At 43.7% G+C, this 19783-nt stretch overlaps 1 protein-coding gene across 1 annotated transcript in view; it reads left to right on the top strand.

Annotated features, from left to right (window-relative positions):
* The first annotated feature begins 16173 nt into the window (after positions 1 to 16173).
* Positions 16174 to 19783, top strand: part of GABRB3 (gamma-aminobutyric acid type A receptor subunit beta3) — a 69228-nt gene continuing 65618 nt past the window's right edge. Inside the window, exons 1-3 of the mRNA XM_016154862.2 lie at positions 16174 to 16253; positions 16345 to 16436; positions 16593 to 16660. Coding sequence (XP_016010348.1) covers positions 16174 to 16253; positions 16345 to 16436; positions 16593 to 16660 — 240 coding nt within the window. The remainder of the gene's footprint in view (positions 16254 to 16344; positions 16437 to 16592; positions 16661 to 19783) is intronic.

The following is a 19783-nucleotide window of genomic DNA, read 5'->3' as shown; positions in this document are numbered from 1 at the left end:
TTTCCCACTTAAAAACTCAGTAGTTAGTGAGGGCTTTTTAAAAAAAAAATGTTTAGAGCTTAACTCTTTTAAGTAAACTTTTAATTTGAGATAGTTTTAGATTCATATGTGGCTGTAATAAAGAGAGATCCCATGAGCCCTCACCCGGTTGTCCTCAAAGGTGATATTTTGAAAAATTACACTGTGGTATCACAATCAGGATGGTGACCTTGGCAGGGCCAAGACAGGGCGTTTGCATCACCACAAGGGACCCTCATGCTGCCCCCTGAGGCGTCACCTCTGACAGCCGCCCCTCACCCCCACTTCCAGCAACCACCAAACTGTTCTTCCGTCGTATAATTTTGTCATATCAACAATGTCATATGAAGAAATAATCTAGAATGCAATATTTGGGGTTAACGCTTTCACCCAGCATGGTTCTCCAGTTTCATGAGATGGTTTGTTGCAACATGGTTGACCAGTGCTCTGTGGCACGGAGTAACTCATGTCTGTTTGCGTGTTTATTGATGGAAGAGCATCTGGGCCATTCCATTTTGGCCCCTGTGGACAGAGCAGCTGCAAACAATTGTGCACAGACCCCCATGTGAACATATTCTTTATTTCTCTGGAATAAATCCCAGGTGTACAATTGGCAGGTTGAGTGGTTTTTGCACACTTCGATTGTTTTTTTTTAAGAAATCACCAAACCGTTTTCTAGGATGGCTGTGTTTTATTACGTTTTTGCCAGCAATGTGTAAGGGATCTAATTTCTCTGCTTGCTTGCCGGCATTTGGTGGTGTCAGATTTTTTAAACTTTCAGCCATTCTGATAGGCGTGCAGTGAAATCTCATAGGTTCAGTTTGCATCTCAATATATAACAATGTCGAACATTTTTATATGCGCACCAGGCATTTGTACATCATATATTCAGTGAAATGTTTCTTCCTGGCTTCTGCCCATGTTCTAACTGGGTTATTAGATCAATTAACATCCCCCCAATGGTTCATTAGTTACAATTGATGAACCTACATTGACACGTCATTATCACCCAAAGTCTATGTGAGGGTTCACTCTTGGTATTGTACATTCTGTGGGTTTAGACAAACGTGTAATGCTATGGATCCACCATGACAGTGTCATACAGAATAGTTTCGCTGCCCTAGAAATCCTCTGTGTACTGTCTGTTTAAACTTACCCCCCCACTCCTGGCAACTACCGATGTTTATACCACGTCTATAGTTTGTCTTTTCTGGAATGTCGTGTGATAGAGATCACACAGTGTGCAGCCTTCTTTACTTAGATCTTAATCTAAGATTCCTCCATGTTTTTTCATGGCTTGATAGTTCATTGCTTTTAATCTCTGAATAATCTTCCACTGTCTGGATGGACCACAGTTCATTTACCCATCACCTACTGAAGGACATGTCGGTTACTTTCAAGTTCTGGTGATCATGGATGAAGCTGCTGCAAACATCAGTATGCAGGGTTCTGTATGGACATAGTTTTCAATTCTTTTGGGTGGATTTGAGAAAGGGAGGTCGCTGGATTGTATGCTTAGGGCTTGTTTAACTTTATAAGAAACTGCCAAAATGTGGCTGCACCATTTTGCCACTGGCAATGAGTGAGAGTTCCTGGTGTTTCACATCTGCACCAGCATTTGGTGTGGCCAGTGTTCTAGATTTTGGCCATTCCAATAGGTGAGTAGTGGTATCTCGTTTTAATTCGCGTTTTCCTGATGACAGACGATACTGAACATCTTCTCATAAGCTCATTTGCTCTTTGGATGGCTTCTTTGGCAAGGTGTCTGCTTAGGTCTTTGGCCCATTATTTAAATTGGGTTATTCATTTTCTTGTCGATTTTTAAGAGTTCTTAGTATGTTGTGGATAATATACAAAGTTTTTTCGTGTATTGTGTTATTAGACTTTTTTTTTTACATTTTTTCCCCAGTCTGTGGCTTGTCTTTCATTCTGTTGTCAGTGTCTTTCAAGCAGAAATTTTTAATTTTAATAAAGCACAGTTTATCAATTGTTTGTTTCACGTATCACATCTTTCATGTCGTATTTAAAAAGTTGTTACCAGACTCCAGGTCAGCAAATTTTAAAGTATTTAAGTCATACAAAGTAGGTTCTGCAACAAAAATAAAATAATATTAGAAATCAGAAAACAGAAAGAAATTTGTGAAAATTAAACAACATACTTCTAAATAACCGATGAGTCAAACAAGAAATTGTAAGGGAAATTAGAAAATATTTTAAGTATAAATGATAATAATACATGCTAAAACTATGAGTATAGCTAAACCACTCCTTAGAGGGAAATTTAAAGCTATTAGTGTTTTTTTTTACAAAAGGAAAGAAGATTTTAATCAATAAACTGATCGTCAGTCTTTAAAAACTAGAAAGAGAACAAACCTAAACTGGGAAAACAGATAAAAGAAAACAATACAGGTTAGAGCAAAAATAAATACAATAGATGATAGAAACACTATAATGAAAATCAATGAAACCAAAGACAGTTTTTGAAAATATCAGCAGTACACATAAACCTTTATGAAGACTGACGAAAAAAAGGACAGAAAATTCAAATTATAAAAACCAGGAATGCTAGAACTGGCATTACTATCAACCTAAAAGGAGGAAAAAAATGATTACAAGGGAATACTAAGAACGACAGCAAATGAGACATTTTGGGTGAAATTTACAAATTTCTAAAAAGACAAAAACAACTGAAATTAAGTCAAGAAGAAATACACTTTTTTTTTTTTAACCATTTAAGTTTTCAATCTATCTGGAGCCAACTGCTGCACAGGTTTACTGATAGAAATCTTATTATATTTTTGTGACCCAGTTTTCCAAAACCTTATGTTAAAATGCCCTTTGGCCATTTGTTTTTCGGTGCAAACTTTTCTAGATTTTCCAGGCCTCCGTGCCCAGACACACTTGCATCTGTCACCGAGATTGCTGCTCTCTTCCATTTGTTCGTTAGCGGTGTTTTTGGTGCCAGCACCATATTGGTCTTATTATTATAAATGTGCAATATCAGTATCTGATATGATTAACGGTTCTTTTTGCCATTCCTTTTCAAAAAAATGTTAGCTGTCAAATAATATTTTTTCTTTCATACGTTTTTGAATGAATGATTGCATTTCCAAAAAAAAAAAAGTTTTAAGTTTCAGTAGGGATCGAATTGGGATTGCATTGATTTTTGTAGATTGATTTAGGAAGAATTACCGTGTTTATATTACTAAGTCATCCTGTGACATATGTGTGCAATGTTTCAGTTTTGAAAACCTTTTAAATGTCACTTTAAAGAGCTACTTTTCTTCAGTAGGAATTCGTGGGGTTCTTTTTGTTTGTTTTTGCTATTCCTGACAGTATGATCACCTTTTTTTGATATCTGACAAAGGAGGAGCCAGGTGATCCTTCCTTTGGCACTAGGCAAAGTCTGAACGCTGCAAACCCCTGTCCCTGTCCAGAGATAAACACCCAGGCGCCACGGCCACGCCACAGAGTCCCACACGATCTCCTTCTCCCCCCTCCCCAAGCCATTTCCAGATGGGCCTGGCAATCTCGCCCTGCCGTTCCCCCCAAAAACCTCATTGTGTGAGTGATAAATCCCACACCCGCTTGATGTGTGAGTGGACAGAGTGCAGACCAGATTTGGGGGATGGAGCCTATCTATTGTCTGCAGAGTGAAAGTAACGTTGTTGCTAATGGTATTTTGTTATGGTTTTACATTTTGTGCATTATTATATTTTCTAGCAGGTTTACTTTTGTAGGGAAATATTCGTCTTTAAAAATTGACTAATGAAATTTTGCTAAACTCTGTTGTTTTAACAGTTGTGTCTTAATTCTCTTGGATTTTCTATATAAATTATTATGTGATCTATACATTAAAAAATTGATTATTTTCCCCCTCCTAACCCTGACCCAACAATTTTTGTTCTTTCCTTAGAATATTGTCTAGGACTTCCAAAACTGCACCACAAAGTCATGGCCTAGTAGGCATTTTCATCCCTTTCTGATCTTAGAGAAAAGCCGTGTAAAGATAGGCTACTATGTACCTTACTGTTTTGAAATGTAACATTTACCGAGATAAGGGAGGTTTCTTCTATATCTTTTTAACAATTAACTTTTAATATGAATAAATAGATGCTGGACTTATAGAAAGCTTTCTCCGAATCTTCTGGGATAAGCATGTATGTTTTTTCTGCCTGCCATTTTGGTAGGTGCCCTGACAGATTTTCTGATGTAGAATTATTCATGCACTTCTTGGTTAAATCAAATTCTGGCGTGCAGTGTACTGATTGCCATCCAATTCTAAGTATTTTATAATCCTTGTAAGATTTTTTGAAACATAAGGATCATTTATTTTTCAAAAATATAGGAAATTTTAGCAAAAACGATATTATGTGAAAAAAACAATCTGTATCTACTGCTTCTTTGGGACTTGTTGAAGTTCTTCCTTTATGGCCTAAATAATGAATACTTGACAAGATCATACATTCTTTATATGCCAAATATGATATTCAAAATACATTCATTGGCTGTTTGTTAATTATGTGACTTATATATTCTATTTCTCATTTTTTGTTTTCATGAGCTATAAGCTCTGAGAGGGATTTTTGATTGATTTTTCTGCAATTCAATCCACTATTGCTAAATATATTAAAAGGTTATGTTGTTAGGTGAATATACGTTCATAATAGTAATGTTCCCCCCCCAAGGATATCACTTTTTATGAATAAGTGATATTTCTCATTGTATATCAAAATTTTGACATCGATTTTTTTCTGCCTAATAGGTTGTTACCTTACCTGCTATAGCTTTTCCCCTCCATTTTATTTTCAACCTTTGTTTCAAGTGTGTATACTGGAGACAAGACATTTTGGATATTTAAAAAAAAAGAATAAATTGAATCTGGGACTTTTTGTCTCCGAAGTTTTGTTTTTAATCCATTTGGATTTATTACAACATTTAAAAAATTATCACTGAGACATTTTGTTACAAAATTCTATGAATTTTCCTGCATTTGTAGATCTTGTAACCAACCCCCAGCACAGTTAGGGTATGGGCTAATCCCGTCAGCACCTGTTACGGACTAAATATCTGCTCCCCCCAGAGTTCATCTCGGGGAGCCCTCACCTGCTCTAGGGAGGAGCAAGGGCAGAGTGAAGGCAGCACGAGAACACGCGTGCTCCTTCGGGCAGGGGGCAGTGACCAGGCTGCTTTCTCCAGGGTTTCAGGGGGCCAGGCGTCCCCGCGGAGGACCGCGTGGGCAGGGCTGTCACCAAGGCCATGGGGAGGGGCCACCCGCCGAGCAGAGGGGGTGCTGCCGGCCCAGGGGCAGGGCCATTGCTCTGAAGCACGAAGACGCAGCGGACGCGTCCGGCTGGGTGTGGACGTGCCTGGGGCCCGCGACCCCTTCTTCCTTTTCTAGCGACAATGCCCGTCCTCTGCCTATGCCGCCACCATGTTCTGGAAGCCCGTGGTCGGTGGGGTTTCAAGGTCCCCGGCTGGGAAGCAGCTGGTCATCGGGGCGCACGGCACCCCTGCGTCTCTCTCTGGTTCAGACGAGACCTTAGACCTCAGAGTGGGCGCTGGGCTGGTTCTGCCCCCGGGGCTGTGCGGGCGCGATTGCCGCTTTGCAGGGGCGGGGGGTGCGGACGGAGCGTGCGCGTCTCCCCACGATTCGGGGCCTCCCCCGAAGCGACGAGGGTCAAGTGCGTTGCAGGCCGGAGCCCTGCGCCGAGAGCATCAGCGTCCTCGTGAAAAGAAACGCCACCCAGGAGAGGCCACGCGCACCTGGCGAGAAGCACCTGGCGGGACCCCCTCACCGATACTGACCCCCGGACTGTGGAGAAGACAGACTTCTGCTGTCCGTGCTGCTGAGGCTGGGACCCCCAGCAGACCGGCCCGGCATCCCACCGCTCATCCCCGGGAACGGGCCGGTGACTCCCGCTCTCCCGCAGAGCGTCGCAGGCGAAGTCGCACGGTGCCGGGTCTGGCCTTCGCCTTGTCGTCCGGCGGCCGGTTTCGTGACACACGTTTCCCTGTGGCCCCGTCTGTCCTGTTTGCCGAAGTGCCCGCTCATGCTTTTTGCTATTTTCATTGAGTCGTTTGATTTCTCGATGCTGAAACTTGAGAGTTCTTCATCTACTCCGGATAGAAGTCCTTTGTCCTATAGGCGATTTGCAAATGTTTTCTGCCGACCTGCAGCTCGTCGTTTCACTTTCTTAAATATTTCATTTTTCGGCTCATGTTTTAAATTTTCTTTAAGGGCAGTTTGCTGTGTTCGGAGGGTTGTGCTTTTCATGCCTGTCTCAGAAGTCTTTGCTTCACCTCAGGTCATGAATGCTTTTTCCTATTTTTTCTAAAAGTTTCTAAAATGGAAAAATTTAGACATGAAAATTTAGATATGATTAATTTTGAGACTTTTTTGGGGGAGTATAAAGCGTGAGGCTTAAAGTCCAGTTTTGCATACGAAGGCCCAGATGTTCCAAAACTGTGCTGAAAAGCTTGTCCTTGGTCAAGAATCATTTGACCAGATTATTTTTTTTCCAGATATTTTTAGGCTTTCTGTTCCGTTCAGGTGGTCTATATGAATCAATCCCTTCACCAAGAGATTACTATAACTTTATAGTAATTAAAGAAATGTAGTGAGATTTCTTCAATTTCAGATATTTCTTCAATTTCAGATATTTCTTCAATTTCAGATATTTGTTTAATTTCAGATATTTCTTTTTTAATTGTGGGAAATTTGTTGTCATTTTATTGAGTACCTTTCTTGATTTCTCCTGGCGCAGAGATTGGCACCTGCTCTTACACATTCCATTTCTCTTTGCTTTTCCTTTACATTATTATTTCATTCTCCAAGAGTCCTTCAATATAATATTTTGGCTCATCAACTTTTTCTTCAGTCATCGACATTTTATTTATCTCTTTACATTTTTTTTTCTTAAAACAGTTAAATCTTTCATAACTAACTATTACCAGATTCTTTTTTATGTCTTGTTTCTTTTTCGTGTTACTAATGTTTTTTGGAGACGTTTATTTTGCTCACTCTTCTTGCTCTGTCTTGGTCGGTAATTCCACTTCATGCGCTAGATGTTGCCAGCTTTCTCTTCTTGGTTCTGGACGTGCTGCTCCAATGTCCAGTCGCTTTGTCTGTGGGCTCGCATTATACTGAGGACGCAGTGGACCAGGCTGGTGATAGGTTTTGGACAGAAGCTCAGGGTCTGCCTTTCACACCACTGATATCTAGTTTCAGCTGCTAGTTGTGGTTTTGCTGCTTGAATTATGGATTTTACCTCCATCGGTTTACTTCAATCATTTTTATTTTTATTTTTTTATCATTTTTAAGTGACTCAACATGTGAAATACAGTGCCTTGTACGTAGTCATCAACATATAACTATTATTTTTATTGTCACCATCACATGACAGCAGTGGAGGTGATGAGGTTTGGAGGAGGGATGATGGCTTTTTTCAACCACGTCTGGCTCAGTCTCACCTTAGGAACTTTGAACTTTATACTGCTTCAGTTTTCCTACAAATTTCATGGTTAACTTCTTCCACAATTCAAATTTCGACTGAAAATTTATTCCCCCGAAATTTTTCTTGCTTTCCTGTTTAATACGACTTCTCTCCAGTAGTTTCCTGTTATGTGACTTTGTTTTATTTTTATCACTGCGCATGTCGCTATTCAAAGGTATCTTACTTTCTAATTGTTTGTTTTCCGTCTTCTCCCCTGAAATGTGAGTAGGGGTTCAGTAACCGTTTGAGCCGCTGTCAGAGCAGGAACCAGACCCTAGGATTATCTGCTGTGCTGTGTGTCGCCTATTAAAATATGCACACCTTTCTTTAAGTATTATTTCTTGAATTTCACAAAAAAATTAGTGGAGGTATTTCACCAAACAGACACGATTAGGGAATGTGCTTATTTAAAGAATTTCAGATTTTAACAACAAATTAAAAGTTAATACTTTATTATTTTTATCTTTTTTCAGGAATGCAGTCAAAGAACACAAAAAACTTTACGCAATTTATGAAACCAGGTGAGTCCATGATATCGTCAACGTATCTATTAAAGGTTTCTACTTTTCACTAATGATGCAAGTATTAACAGTCATTGTAATAGGAGCTGGTGACTTATCTTGCTCTTTGTATCTTGTGTTTGAGGCAGCTACTAAAATTATGCAGCACACACAAACTAAATAATAGCAATAATAATAACAACAGTAATAAATAGTATAACCTTAATTTATCTTACATGGTGTTGCTATATTTTTAAATAAAAATTTTATTGAATTCTAATAGAACATCTTATTCTAGGACTAAGTGCATCCAAGTTAAAAAAAATAGGGTGTTTTAGCACTGGAAGAAACTTCAACTTCAAATGATCATTTTACATATGTGGAAAAGAAGCCTGGAAGATTAAGCTCGTCCAAAATCACAGCTATTTAGCAGCACAGTTAGGGGGGAAAAAAATATATATATATGTATATATCTGTTACTTACTTTCATCATCATGCTTCTAGATTGCTTTTTTTAGATTGCTTTTTTTAGATTGCTTTTTTCCTCCCTGGGGTGAAAAAAATCTCTGTCTAACAATTTTGTGTGTATAAAGTATGTTCTCCAGCTAATGTTTTTATGGAAAGAAACTGGGCTCCAACAACAGAATTTTGCAACAAATCTTTTGAAGACACGGATTTAATGGAAACAAATTATCTGCTAAATTCTCATTTATATTTAAAAATTAAGCTACAAACTAGCATAAATGGAAACAAATTATCTGCTAAATTCTCATTTATATTTAAAAATTAAGCTACAAACTAACTTCACAGTTAATACTTCTTGAGAGATCAACCACACCCAACCTCCAAACTAAGTCAGCAGCCAGACCAAGTCAAACTAAAACGCTTCTGCCTAACCAAGGAAATCATCAACAAAGTGAAGAGGCAACCTGCTGAATGGGAAAAAAATTGTTTGCAAATTGTATAAAATTAACATCCAAATCTACAAGTGTTAATATCCATAATATATAAAGAACTTGGACAACTCAATAGCATAAAAACAAAACAAAACAAACAATCCAATTAAAGAAAGGTCAGAAGATTTGAATAGACATCTTCCCAAAGAAGACATACAGATAGCCAACAGGTACAGGAAAAGGCAGGCCAAGACACTCAGCATCACTGGTCATCAGGGAGATGCAAATCGAACCCCCATACTTGTCAGAATGGCTGTTATCAGAAAGACAAGAAATAAGGAGAGTCAGTGAGGATATGGAGAAAGGGAACTGTCCTGGCTGTTGGTGGGATTGCAAATGGGTGTGGCTGCTATGGGAAACAGTGTGGTGTTTCCTCAAAAAACTAAAAATAGTCCACGGCCACGCCACCCTGAATTCAGCTGATCTCGGAAGCTAAGCAGGGTCAGGCTTGGTTAGTACTTGGATGGGAGACCACCTTGGAAGACCAGGAGTTGTAGGTTTAAAAAAAAATTAAAAATAGAGCTACCATGTGACTCAGCAATTCCACTTGTGGTTATTTATTCAAATAAAACAAAACAGAAATGCTAACTTAAGAAGAGATCCATGTCTCCATGTTTATTGAAGCATAATTTACAATGGACAAGATAAGGAAATAACCCAAGTGGGTGACTGAATAAATAAATGTACATTCATATAATGAAATATTATTCAGCCATAAAAAGGAAATATTGCCATTTGTGACAACATGGGTGAAACTTGAGGACATTATGCTAAGTGAAATAATACTACAAAAAAAAAACTTTTAAAACTTTGAGGAAGAGGGAATGTGTTATAGACTCATTTTGCACTGAAACAGAAACCAGATGAGAAAAGGCAATTATACACACAAATGCTCATCAGCGTAGACCCAGAAACCCTTAACGAAAAATCAGGAAGTCAAATCCATAGATATATGAAAAATATAAATGACATGACCAGATGATATTTATCCTGGGACCAGAAAGATGGCTTAGCACTTGTGAATCAACGTCATTTACCACGTTAAAAGAATCAGGGAGAAAATCCTTATGATTATCTTCATAAAATCAATAACAACAGAAGCCTCCAACAAGTTTCCACTGCAGTTTTGATAAGACTTCCCACTAACTGGGACTGCAGACAGTTGTTTTAATTTGATAAAGGTAACCCACCAAATTTTTTTCTTTAGCTTTTTAAAAAAACGTGTAACCATCATCAACTTACAGAGAAGTTCGAAGCACCTGACAATAAACTCTTCCCTGAACCACCTGTGCATGAGAAGCCAAGCAGATGACCGTCACCCTCAATTCTGTGTGTTCTTCAGAGATGCGAAGAGACTTTCTTGTTATTACAGTAGGATCGTCACGAAGGGGAAGTAGATGTTAAATTATTACCATGAATCTTCAGACCTCACTCAGGATCCACCAATTGTCGTCACACTGACGTCTTTTATAGTGAAAGCATCCAGTTCAGGATCAAATGTGCCTTAAGGTCCCTGAGTCTTTAATTTCCTCCCATTCGGGATGGTTTCAGTTTTCCTTGGGCTTTGACGGCCTTGGCACGTCTGGGTATCGTGGGGCTCTTAGGTTGTCACAGAGTCCCTCGTTTTGGATTTGTCCGTTTCCTCACAACTACATTCAGGTTTTCCATCTCTGTTTGGAAGGTCATAGAATGGATACAGTATCCTTAATGTATGTGTCATGTGACACATTGCTTTTTATTTATTTTGTTCTTTAATTTACTCATATGGATCCCCCGATTTAGGTGCTATCTGCCATTGACACTGTAAGTTTTCTCTTCACAATGAGCATTCCGTGCGTGGATGTCCTCACTTTTCTCGGGGTCTGAAGTCGATGACAGGTCCCCCCAGGACGTGGGTGCCCACGTCATCTGCTCACGGTGCACACACACGGTGTGGGAATGCTCCCTCCCACACTGGCTCCAGCGTAGAGCTTGGGCTCCAGTTCCCCATCCCAGGCTGACCTGCCCTGTGTGAGTGAATGCCCCCCCTGTCCTGCTTATACCTGACCTGTCACCCAGAGCAGCCTCCATGCCCGGACATGGACATGTCCTCCCCCTCTGACACGCTGGCTGCCATGTGAGACCGACCTCCCCTGGGATGTGGCTTCCTCTTGCTTTGGCTCTGACATCAGCAGGAGTTGCTTCGTCCATATCAGTGTCTTCCACGGGCTCTGACACCCATGGCAGGCTGTCCCTCCCCAGTGACATTCTCCTTACTTTTCTTTGGGTGTGACTTCAAAACAAAGCCTTCCACCCCAAAAGGTGTCTTTCTCACCTACCCAAGCTGTGAAACCCCCTCCCCACTCCTGCTGCCTCTGCTCAGGCCAGAAGCATGTCTTGTGCTGCCCAGTTCCTAAGACTAACTTATCAGGTGCAAGAGGGAAAAAGAGGTAAAGGTAGAGAGGATGGAAGGAAAATAAAAGGGAGATATTAACATTATAATTAATGGTAAACAAACAAACAAAAAACCCTGAACGTTTCTCCCTGATATTGAAATAAAGCAGGTGTGTCCACTCTTTATTTAAATTGAATTCTTCCATTCTACATTACTGACGTCTCTGCCAGTGCTGTAAGGCAAGAAAAAGAAATTAAAGAGCACCCAGACAGGAGAGGAAGAAGTAAAACTATTTATATTCACAGATGACATCATTTTTAATAAGGTAGGATGCAATCTCAACATATAAAAATTAATGATATCTCTATATACTGTCAGAAAATGGCTGGAAAATGAATCACTAAAATACCATTTGCAATAGCATAAAATATGTAATCCTTAGGGATAAATTTAATGAGTCAAATGGAAGACCTTTGCACTGACAAGTACAAAATATTTCTGAGAAAAATTGAAGATCTAAACAAATAGATATAGAATGTTCATAGATTAGAAGATTCAATGTTGTTAAGACATCATTTTCCCCTAGATTCATCTATAGATTTTATGTAATACAAATTAAATTCTCATGAGATTTATTTATAGAAATTGAAAAGACCATTCAAAAATGAATATGAATGAAAAGACCTCAAATAGTCAAAACAGTTTTGAAGAGCAAAGATGAATGAATTATGATACCTGATTTCAGTATTTACTTTTAGCTACATTAATCAAAACGACACGAATTGGTGAAAGGACACATATGTACATCAATAAAACAGTATATGGTGTCCAAAAATGCACCCACACATATAAGATCAATTGATTTTCAACAAAAATGAAAGGGTAACTCAATGGGGGAAAGAATAATATTTTCAACAAATTGTGCTGAAAAAAATGGAAAGAAACAAACCTTGACTCTTAACTCATTGACAAAAATGAGCTGTATTACTGATCTCAATAGTAATGCTAACTTTTGAAAGAAAACATAGAGAAAATCTTAACTTTCAATTATGCAAAAATTTCTTAGGCAGACTGCCTAAAGTCTGAACCACAAAAGAGAGAGGTTGATAAACTGAACTTCAGTTAAATTGAATTCTTTTCTTTGAAAGGTGCCAGCAAAGAAGCGAAACGCCAAGGCCACAGACTGGGGAAAGTAGTCACTTTACGTGAATCTGACAAAGCACTAAATCTAGAATGTATAAAGAACTCTTCACCTCAATAAAAAGACCAAATGCAATGTAAAAGTGGGGAGAATCTTACACATTCAAAAAGAAGATATGAGAGGCCAGTATGCAAATGAAATATACTTACTTATATACTAAAATGTCACCAGGAAAACTCAAATTAAAACCACAGTGAGATACCGCTGTACACCCATCAGGGTGAACGGAGAGGGTATGGAGTAGCTGCAATTCTCATTGCTGGTGCACTGCTGGTGAAATGTAAAATCTTTCCATTTATTTTGTAAATTGAAACTGTTCTGGCAGTTCCCTGTAAAGCTATACATACACTTACTCTATGATTCAGCGATTCCACGCCTAGATATAAACCCAAGAGAAATGAAAACATATGTCCATACGAAGACCCATAGATGAATTTTCGGACCTGTACAAGAAACACCCATCAATAGATGAATGGACAGACACTTTGTAGTTATGCAATGGAATGGCGCTCAGCAGTGAAAAGAAACAATCGATCTGCAACAGTGTGAGACGTCGGAAACATTAAGCTAAAGGAAAAGGAGCCAGACATAAACTAACATATAATTCCATTTATACGCAATGAGAGAACAGGCAAAAAAATCTGCAGTGACAGAACTTAGGTCAGTGCTTGTCTAGAACTGAGAGTGGCATGTTGGTTAAAGGACTGAGAGAATTTGGGGGTGATGACATGTGTACCAGTTTACACATTTGTCAAGCCTCATTAGACATATTTTATTTCATATGTTATAACTCAGATTGAGTTATTTTATAAAGTGCTTTAAAATATATTGTCAGAAACTTTGATACTGTTTAAAAAGATGAGCTGATTCTGGGTAAGTACGAGGCAATGATGATAGAAAAAAAAGTTTGGTGAAAGGCATCTGGGTCAGTCAAGGTGCAGAAATACGGCCAGGTAAAGTGACCACGTGATGCTTTTCACCTGTCTCTTCCCCTGCCTTCTTCCTAAAAGCCCCTATTACTCTAGCCTGTTTGAAACCAGCTATAGCATTCACTTCCTTTTTCTTCTGACTTAAAATTTACCCATTGTAGGGCCCCTAGATTTTTTTCTCTCTCGGTAGAAAATAAATGAAAGTAAGAGCTGGATTAACAATTCCCTGCTGATTTGACTGATACATCGGCATCACCTAGTACAGGTGTGGAAACATTGGTTTCAGGAATTCTGGTAAGAGTGTGACTGGGGTACAGTTATCATCCATCCCTCCAAGATGGACTTTGTGTGGGAGGGGCTGAGACAGGAGGGGGGCTGAGGGGCCGCACGCCCAGCCTTTGCTGCTCACACAGGTGCAGGCTGGGCAGTGACCATCTATCTTGATTACACATACCAGAGTGTTTCTCTTTGATTTTGCCTTCATGTTATAAAAAGGCTGCATTTTAGGGGACACGTTTAATGATTTGCTAGTTGGTGGGTGGCATAGCCTGGCTCCCCAGGACACAGGCTTTGAGCAGGACTGCTGTATGAGGGTGTGTCACGCTAATGAAAACTGGAGTGGAGGAAGAGGGGGTGAGGCGTGGAAGACGGGGAAGCAGGCAGGAGCTGCGGCTGCATCTCGGCTCAGTTCTTTGAAGGGAGACCCACTCTCCACTGGTTACCACCATCATGAGTCGAAGGGCCGCACCACAGAGGGCTGGTCTCCTACGATTTTACGTGGCACACGTGTGGGGCCCACGCAGGCTCTGTGGCATCGCGGACCTCATTGTCACCTGAGAGGCCCGGTGGTGGAAGGGAGAGTGATGCAGACACACGGGCAGGCGTGTGGCTTTGCCCCCGGGTGGAGCTGATGCAGCTCTCTGGGAACTGCCTGCCGAAGCGGCCGCCGGGGTAAAACATGCAAGGCCGAGAGCCGAGGCTGATGGCAGCCAGGATCTGAGGTGGGACACGGGCGCAGGAGGGTCCCTTTGGGACGTGCTCTTGCGTCCAGTGGTGTGAAGGGGGTGATCTTGCTGCGTCGTTGGCGGTGCTCACACTCCGTGTCCTCGTTATTTACCATGTGTCGCTGTGACCCCAGCAGCGTGGGCCTCTACACGAGGCCCCTGCAAGCAGCAGCCACGACCGTGCAGGGGAAGGTGCGAAGACACAGGCCTTGTCTCCCCGGTGGACGTCCACGGGGCGCAGAGTACAAAGTGGTTGCGAATAGACTTTTCCAGAACATAATTAGGAAGCTATATTTATCTCCTAACCTACCTTCCCAGCAACGTTCAGGTTCTGCGGCCACATTTTCTGTTCCAAAAATAAAAATGCTGACGTTTTTTAAAGGCGATGATATTTAAAATTAATGCACAGAAACGTGCCAGCTTGATATTAAAGATCTAGATTTAGATATTTATCTGTATAAAGTCTGGGCAATAGGAAAGAGAACTTTAAGCTTTATATTTATATATAAAAATAAGTCAACCCAGAGAAGCAGGAATCTATTAGTGACCAGTCATCAAGGACCGGAGTGGCCCGAGGTGGCCGTCCAGCGAGTGCTCCTCTGTGAATGGGGTTGGTTGACCGCATGCAGGATTCTGTTATCATCTCTGTCACTATTAGAAACATTTTTTGAGGGTCGTTCACTTAAAAAAATGTACAGCTTACGGCGGTGGGAGAGCAGACACCTCGGGTACGCGGTGGCGACACACGGCCGGGGTGGACCGTGGTGGACCGTGGTGGGCCTCTGCTTGTTTCCTGGCCGTGGTGCCAGGGGGCTTCTGACTAGAACCAAGGAAGGGGGCCAGCCGCCGAGAAACGGGTTCCGTGCATCGTGTAAGGACCACGGACAGCTCCGGGCTGCGGCCTCCGAGGCACGTTGTTTTGCCAAATTCGGAAGGACAGCCCGGAGGGGGTCTCTGGCCAGGCTCTGACCCGCTGGCCGGTAGCAACGCGCGCCTGTGCAGGCCTCACCTCGCCGTTCACATACCCGTGTGTGCGTGAGCGGGGTGCGGGGTGGGCGCCCTGATTACAAATGTTGCGGGCGAGAGTGGGGGGGGGGTTCGTGTAAGACACACAGATTTTTTAAAATGGCCTAATGTTGCATAAACAGTTAATGGGGCCGCCATGCTGGGGGCCGGATGCCGGGTCTGCGGGAAAGCCCGTGGGTGGGGGCAGGGGCGGGATCCCCGCTTCGTGTCTGAATCTCGGGGCCGCGGGGGATGCACGGAGCGTCCCCCCCCAGGGCGGCGGCAGGAGCCACACCGTGCGCCCCGGGTCCCGGGCCGCCCCGCAGTCGCTGTCCGCGGACAGGGGCGCCGGCCTGCGCGGCGGGGGGCGCAGGGGGAGCGCAGAGCGTGTCCCGTCGCCGCGGGTCCCCTCCCTGGCGCGGCGGCAGGGAGCCCCCAGGCGCCGGCTCCGCGGCCGGGCTGCAGGCCCCACTCCGCAGCCTCCGCGGGGCGCGCCGGCCGCGGGTCCCCATCCGCTCGCCCCGCCCCCGCCCCGCCCCGCGCCCCGCCCCGCGCGCCCCTCCCCCTGCGCCCTCCTCCGCTCCGGGCCAGCGCGGCGGCGGCGGCGGCGGCAGCAGCAGGAGCAGCCCCGGCTGCGGGTCGCGGCGGTGGCGGGGCGCCCCCTCCCCCGTGCCGGGGCGCGGCGGAGGGATGTGGGGCCTCGCGGGAGGGCGGCTGCTGGGCTTCTTCTCCGCGCCGGTGCTGGTGGCCGTGGTCTGCTGCGCGCAGAGGTAGGGTCGGGCGGGCGCCCGGGGAGCACGCCCGGCTGGCGGGCGGGCCGCCGCCTGACCCAACTCTCTGCACCCCTGTCCCTTCCCCCAGCGTGAACGACCCCGGGAACATGTCCTTTGTGAAGGAGACGGTGGACAAGCTGCTGAAAGGCTACGACATTCGCCTGAGACCCGACTTCGGGGGTAAGCGTGGCGCGCGGCCCTGCGGGAAGCGGCCCTTCGGCGCTGGCGGCCTGGGGGGCGGGGGGCGGAGGCGGCAGCGAGGGGCGGGGGGCCCCGTCCGCGGAGCCGCGCGTGCTGAGCCGAGCCTGCTGACCCCGCGTCGTGCGCTTCCGGCAGGGCCCCCGGTCTGCGTGGGGATGAACATCGACATCGCCAGCATAGACATGGTCTCCGAAGTCAACATGGTGAGTGCCCGCCCTCGCCGGGGCCGTCCCCGCCGTGCCCCGCCGCCGGGCCGGAGGCCCTCCCCGCCCGGCGCGTGCACGGGGCGCACCCTTCCTGCGGAGCGCGGGGTCCTGGGCTGGCCTGGCGCGGCCGGCCCCGCCGCCGCCGGTGCTGCCGGCTCCCCCAGAGCTGTCACCTGGTCCCCAGGCTTCTCCCGTGCTGTCTGCCTCCTTAGCAACAGGCTCCGGGGAGCCGGGGAGTGTGGGGGTGGCTCGCGTTCCGGGTAAGAGGTCGCCACGGTCCCTTTGTTGTCTTTTGGAAGGAGAGGCTGGCAGCCGGGGGGGACGAAGGCGCCCTGTGTGTTGCAGGGCGTCTCGGTGGCCTTTCTGGGGACCCGCCGGTGGGCGGTGTGACCCGAAGCCCCGCTCCGCCGGTCGCTGTCCGAGGTGCTGGCGGGCCGGCGGCTGCTGCCCCACAGGGCCTGCGTGGCTGGCGCGCTCCCGGAAGGGGCCGCTCTGCCAAGGCCCAGGCCAGTGGGCCCAGTGTTGCTGAGGGCTGTGTGGAGGCCCATGGGAGTCAGTATTCAGTTCCGCGGGAAGCGGAGGTCCCTGTCCCAGCGCGCGGTGTGAGCGTCACGCTTTTGCTCAGGACAACAGGGGGTATGGAGAAAACAGCCCGGCCACTTTCACTTGTTAATTGAACTGAAATGCTATGCGATTCGGAAGCAGGTTTAATTTTCTGTTGAGTGGACACTTGAGAAATTTTGAGAAGGAGCATTTGCAAGCAGTATTTTTCTGGAAGAAATCATTTGGGAACTTCTCCTTCGAACATACAATGTCGGGGACATGATGAGGCATGGTCGTGTCCGCGGAGCATCAGCCACGTGGGCAAAGTCGTTCTGAACGCAGAGAGAACTCCCAGGTGCTCACCCCAAGTAATTCCCATCCAGCAGTGTGGGGCGGAGCCTCGGGGTCTCTGCATTTAAAACCAATGCTTCAGGTTGTTTTCAAGCAGGTATTTTTTGGGGGCAGTATTTTGTAAAACATTGCAATAAATTATAGACATATGGACATTTGAGGATACACTAAAACTATTATTTAAGTAGATGAATGTTTAGCAAGATCTATGTAAAAATATAAACTACTGTGGATTTTGTAGGAAGAAGTCTTTAATCACACAAAACTATTTTTTTAAACCATTTTTTCACTCTGGACCTAAATATTTTTCAATTATAATGTGTGATTTAAAAAGAACTGAATCATTTTTCACTTAGGACATTTATATACAAGGTGTTATAAAAGTGTTAGCAAGCGACAGAAGGAATATGACTTTGCATATATTACATTAAAATGCCATTATATATATTTTTTTGTGATTTTATAAAAATAATTCTGTCCAAAAGGTAGGTTTTATGATCTTAAGGGAATAAGTGATATATTTAAGATCTACTCTCTCTTCTCTGTGATTTTCTCAATTAAGGACTTTGCATTCCCTAGGGAAGACAATCTTGTGTGGAAGTTAATTGAATACTTAGTGCATCAAAATTTTTATGCTGGATGTCAGATGAAAGAAAATATATGACATGGTGCCTTAAGAATTCCACGCAACATCGTGCAGTTACAGACCCGCACACTCTTCTTTGAGTTCATTTATAAATAGCAGGGTAAGAAACCAGGTGTATACCTGCTACCTTTAAAAAGTTCATCAGTACTTGCCTAATTCATGCATTATGAATTGAGGTGTCCCAATTTTCTCTGGCCCCAGTAATAGAAAAGCTGAAGACACAAGCAATTATAATCAAATATAACATAGCCATAGTATGCTTGTATATATTGTTAATTTTTTTTTTTTTGCGTTCTCATGATGGTAATTTTTGTGGCTTTCTACATATAAACTTATTATAAACAAAAATTGGGGATTACTAGTTAGGATTGGTGCTTGAAGGCTATTGGACAGATGTGACTGACTGGTCTTTGAAATATCTTCCACATGTGGATCGGTTAACAGCATATGCTAGAAACATCTGATTTCTCTTAGAACATTTGCTTTGATATTTGACCTATTACAGTGTTTTCCCTATGTTTTATAGGGAAAGAAAAGAGTTATGGAAGCATAAGATTAGAGTCATCACTCGGATCACTCGATCTTGTTTAAAAGGAAGACATTCTCCTCGTGAGCTCCCTTACTTACCTTTCCCATGAGGTTATGAGAGCCAGTAAGAACTGGTCTCACTTGAAGTGTGGTGTAGCTAGTGGGGGAGACTCATCACACGGCTATGACGAAAAGTAGGACATGGTAGGTCCCATTAGAGGAACAAAAGAAAGGGGAGAGAGAGAGAGAGACAGACAGACAGACAGACACACTAAGAGATTAAGAGATTAAGAGACTGAGATTACTTTGGACATGTAGAGCTTCATGAAAGGAGTTATATTTCTGTTAGGTGAGTAGGGGGTCCAGAATTGTGACTGACATAGGTGGCGGAGGATGTGTTGGGTTAGGGAAGAAAACGGCAAAGATAAGGATGGATAAATAGACAGGACAGGATGTGGTGAAGAGGCGAGGCACAAGGTGAAATGGTGAGCGTGTGACAGAACCCGGTCCACCTGGGCCCTCGTCTGCCTTGCCAGGATCTCAGATGCCGATTTTCACACCTAAGGCACCCGTGAATGTTTTTAAGGACATGGTTGACATGATTTGAGATGTGATTTAAGAGGACTATTTTGGCCAGAATGTAAATTTAGATGCAGGAGTGAGGATGTTGACTATAAGCGCGAATTTTACAAGAGAATTAAGAGTAAGTGATCATGAAAGCTCCTTCTCAGGTTTTCACGGAGATGTTTCTGAAACACGTATTTAGCGAAATAAAAATTCACTAATGTTTGAAATAAGGTCATGTAAAACACATGCATCTCCAGGTGGGACACGTATGTGCTCTGAGGGTGATGGTAGAGAATAATCACCGATATTGCACAGTGATAATGCCGTCACTTCTTCAACAACCATAAAGCACAATCTATCGACTGGTAGTGTGTTTGGGCGATACTGGCAATTAACGCCTCTGGCCGCGAATAAACAAGTCAATGGATACATGACACAGCTGGGTGTGGGTAGCCACTCACGGTTTGGTGTTTTGTGAAACAATC

This window comes from Rousettus aegyptiacus, unplaced genomic scaffold (assembly GCF_014176215.1).
Source record: "Rousettus aegyptiacus isolate mRouAeg1 unplaced genomic scaffold, mRouAeg1.p scaffold_m13_p_14, whole genome shotgun sequence".
Classification (NCBI taxonomy): Eukaryota; Metazoa; Chordata; class Mammalia; order Chiroptera; family Pteropodidae; genus Rousettus; species Rousettus aegyptiacus.
The sequence above is the reverse complement of the archived record's forward strand: the minus strand, read 5'-3'. Positions and strand labels throughout refer to the sequence as shown.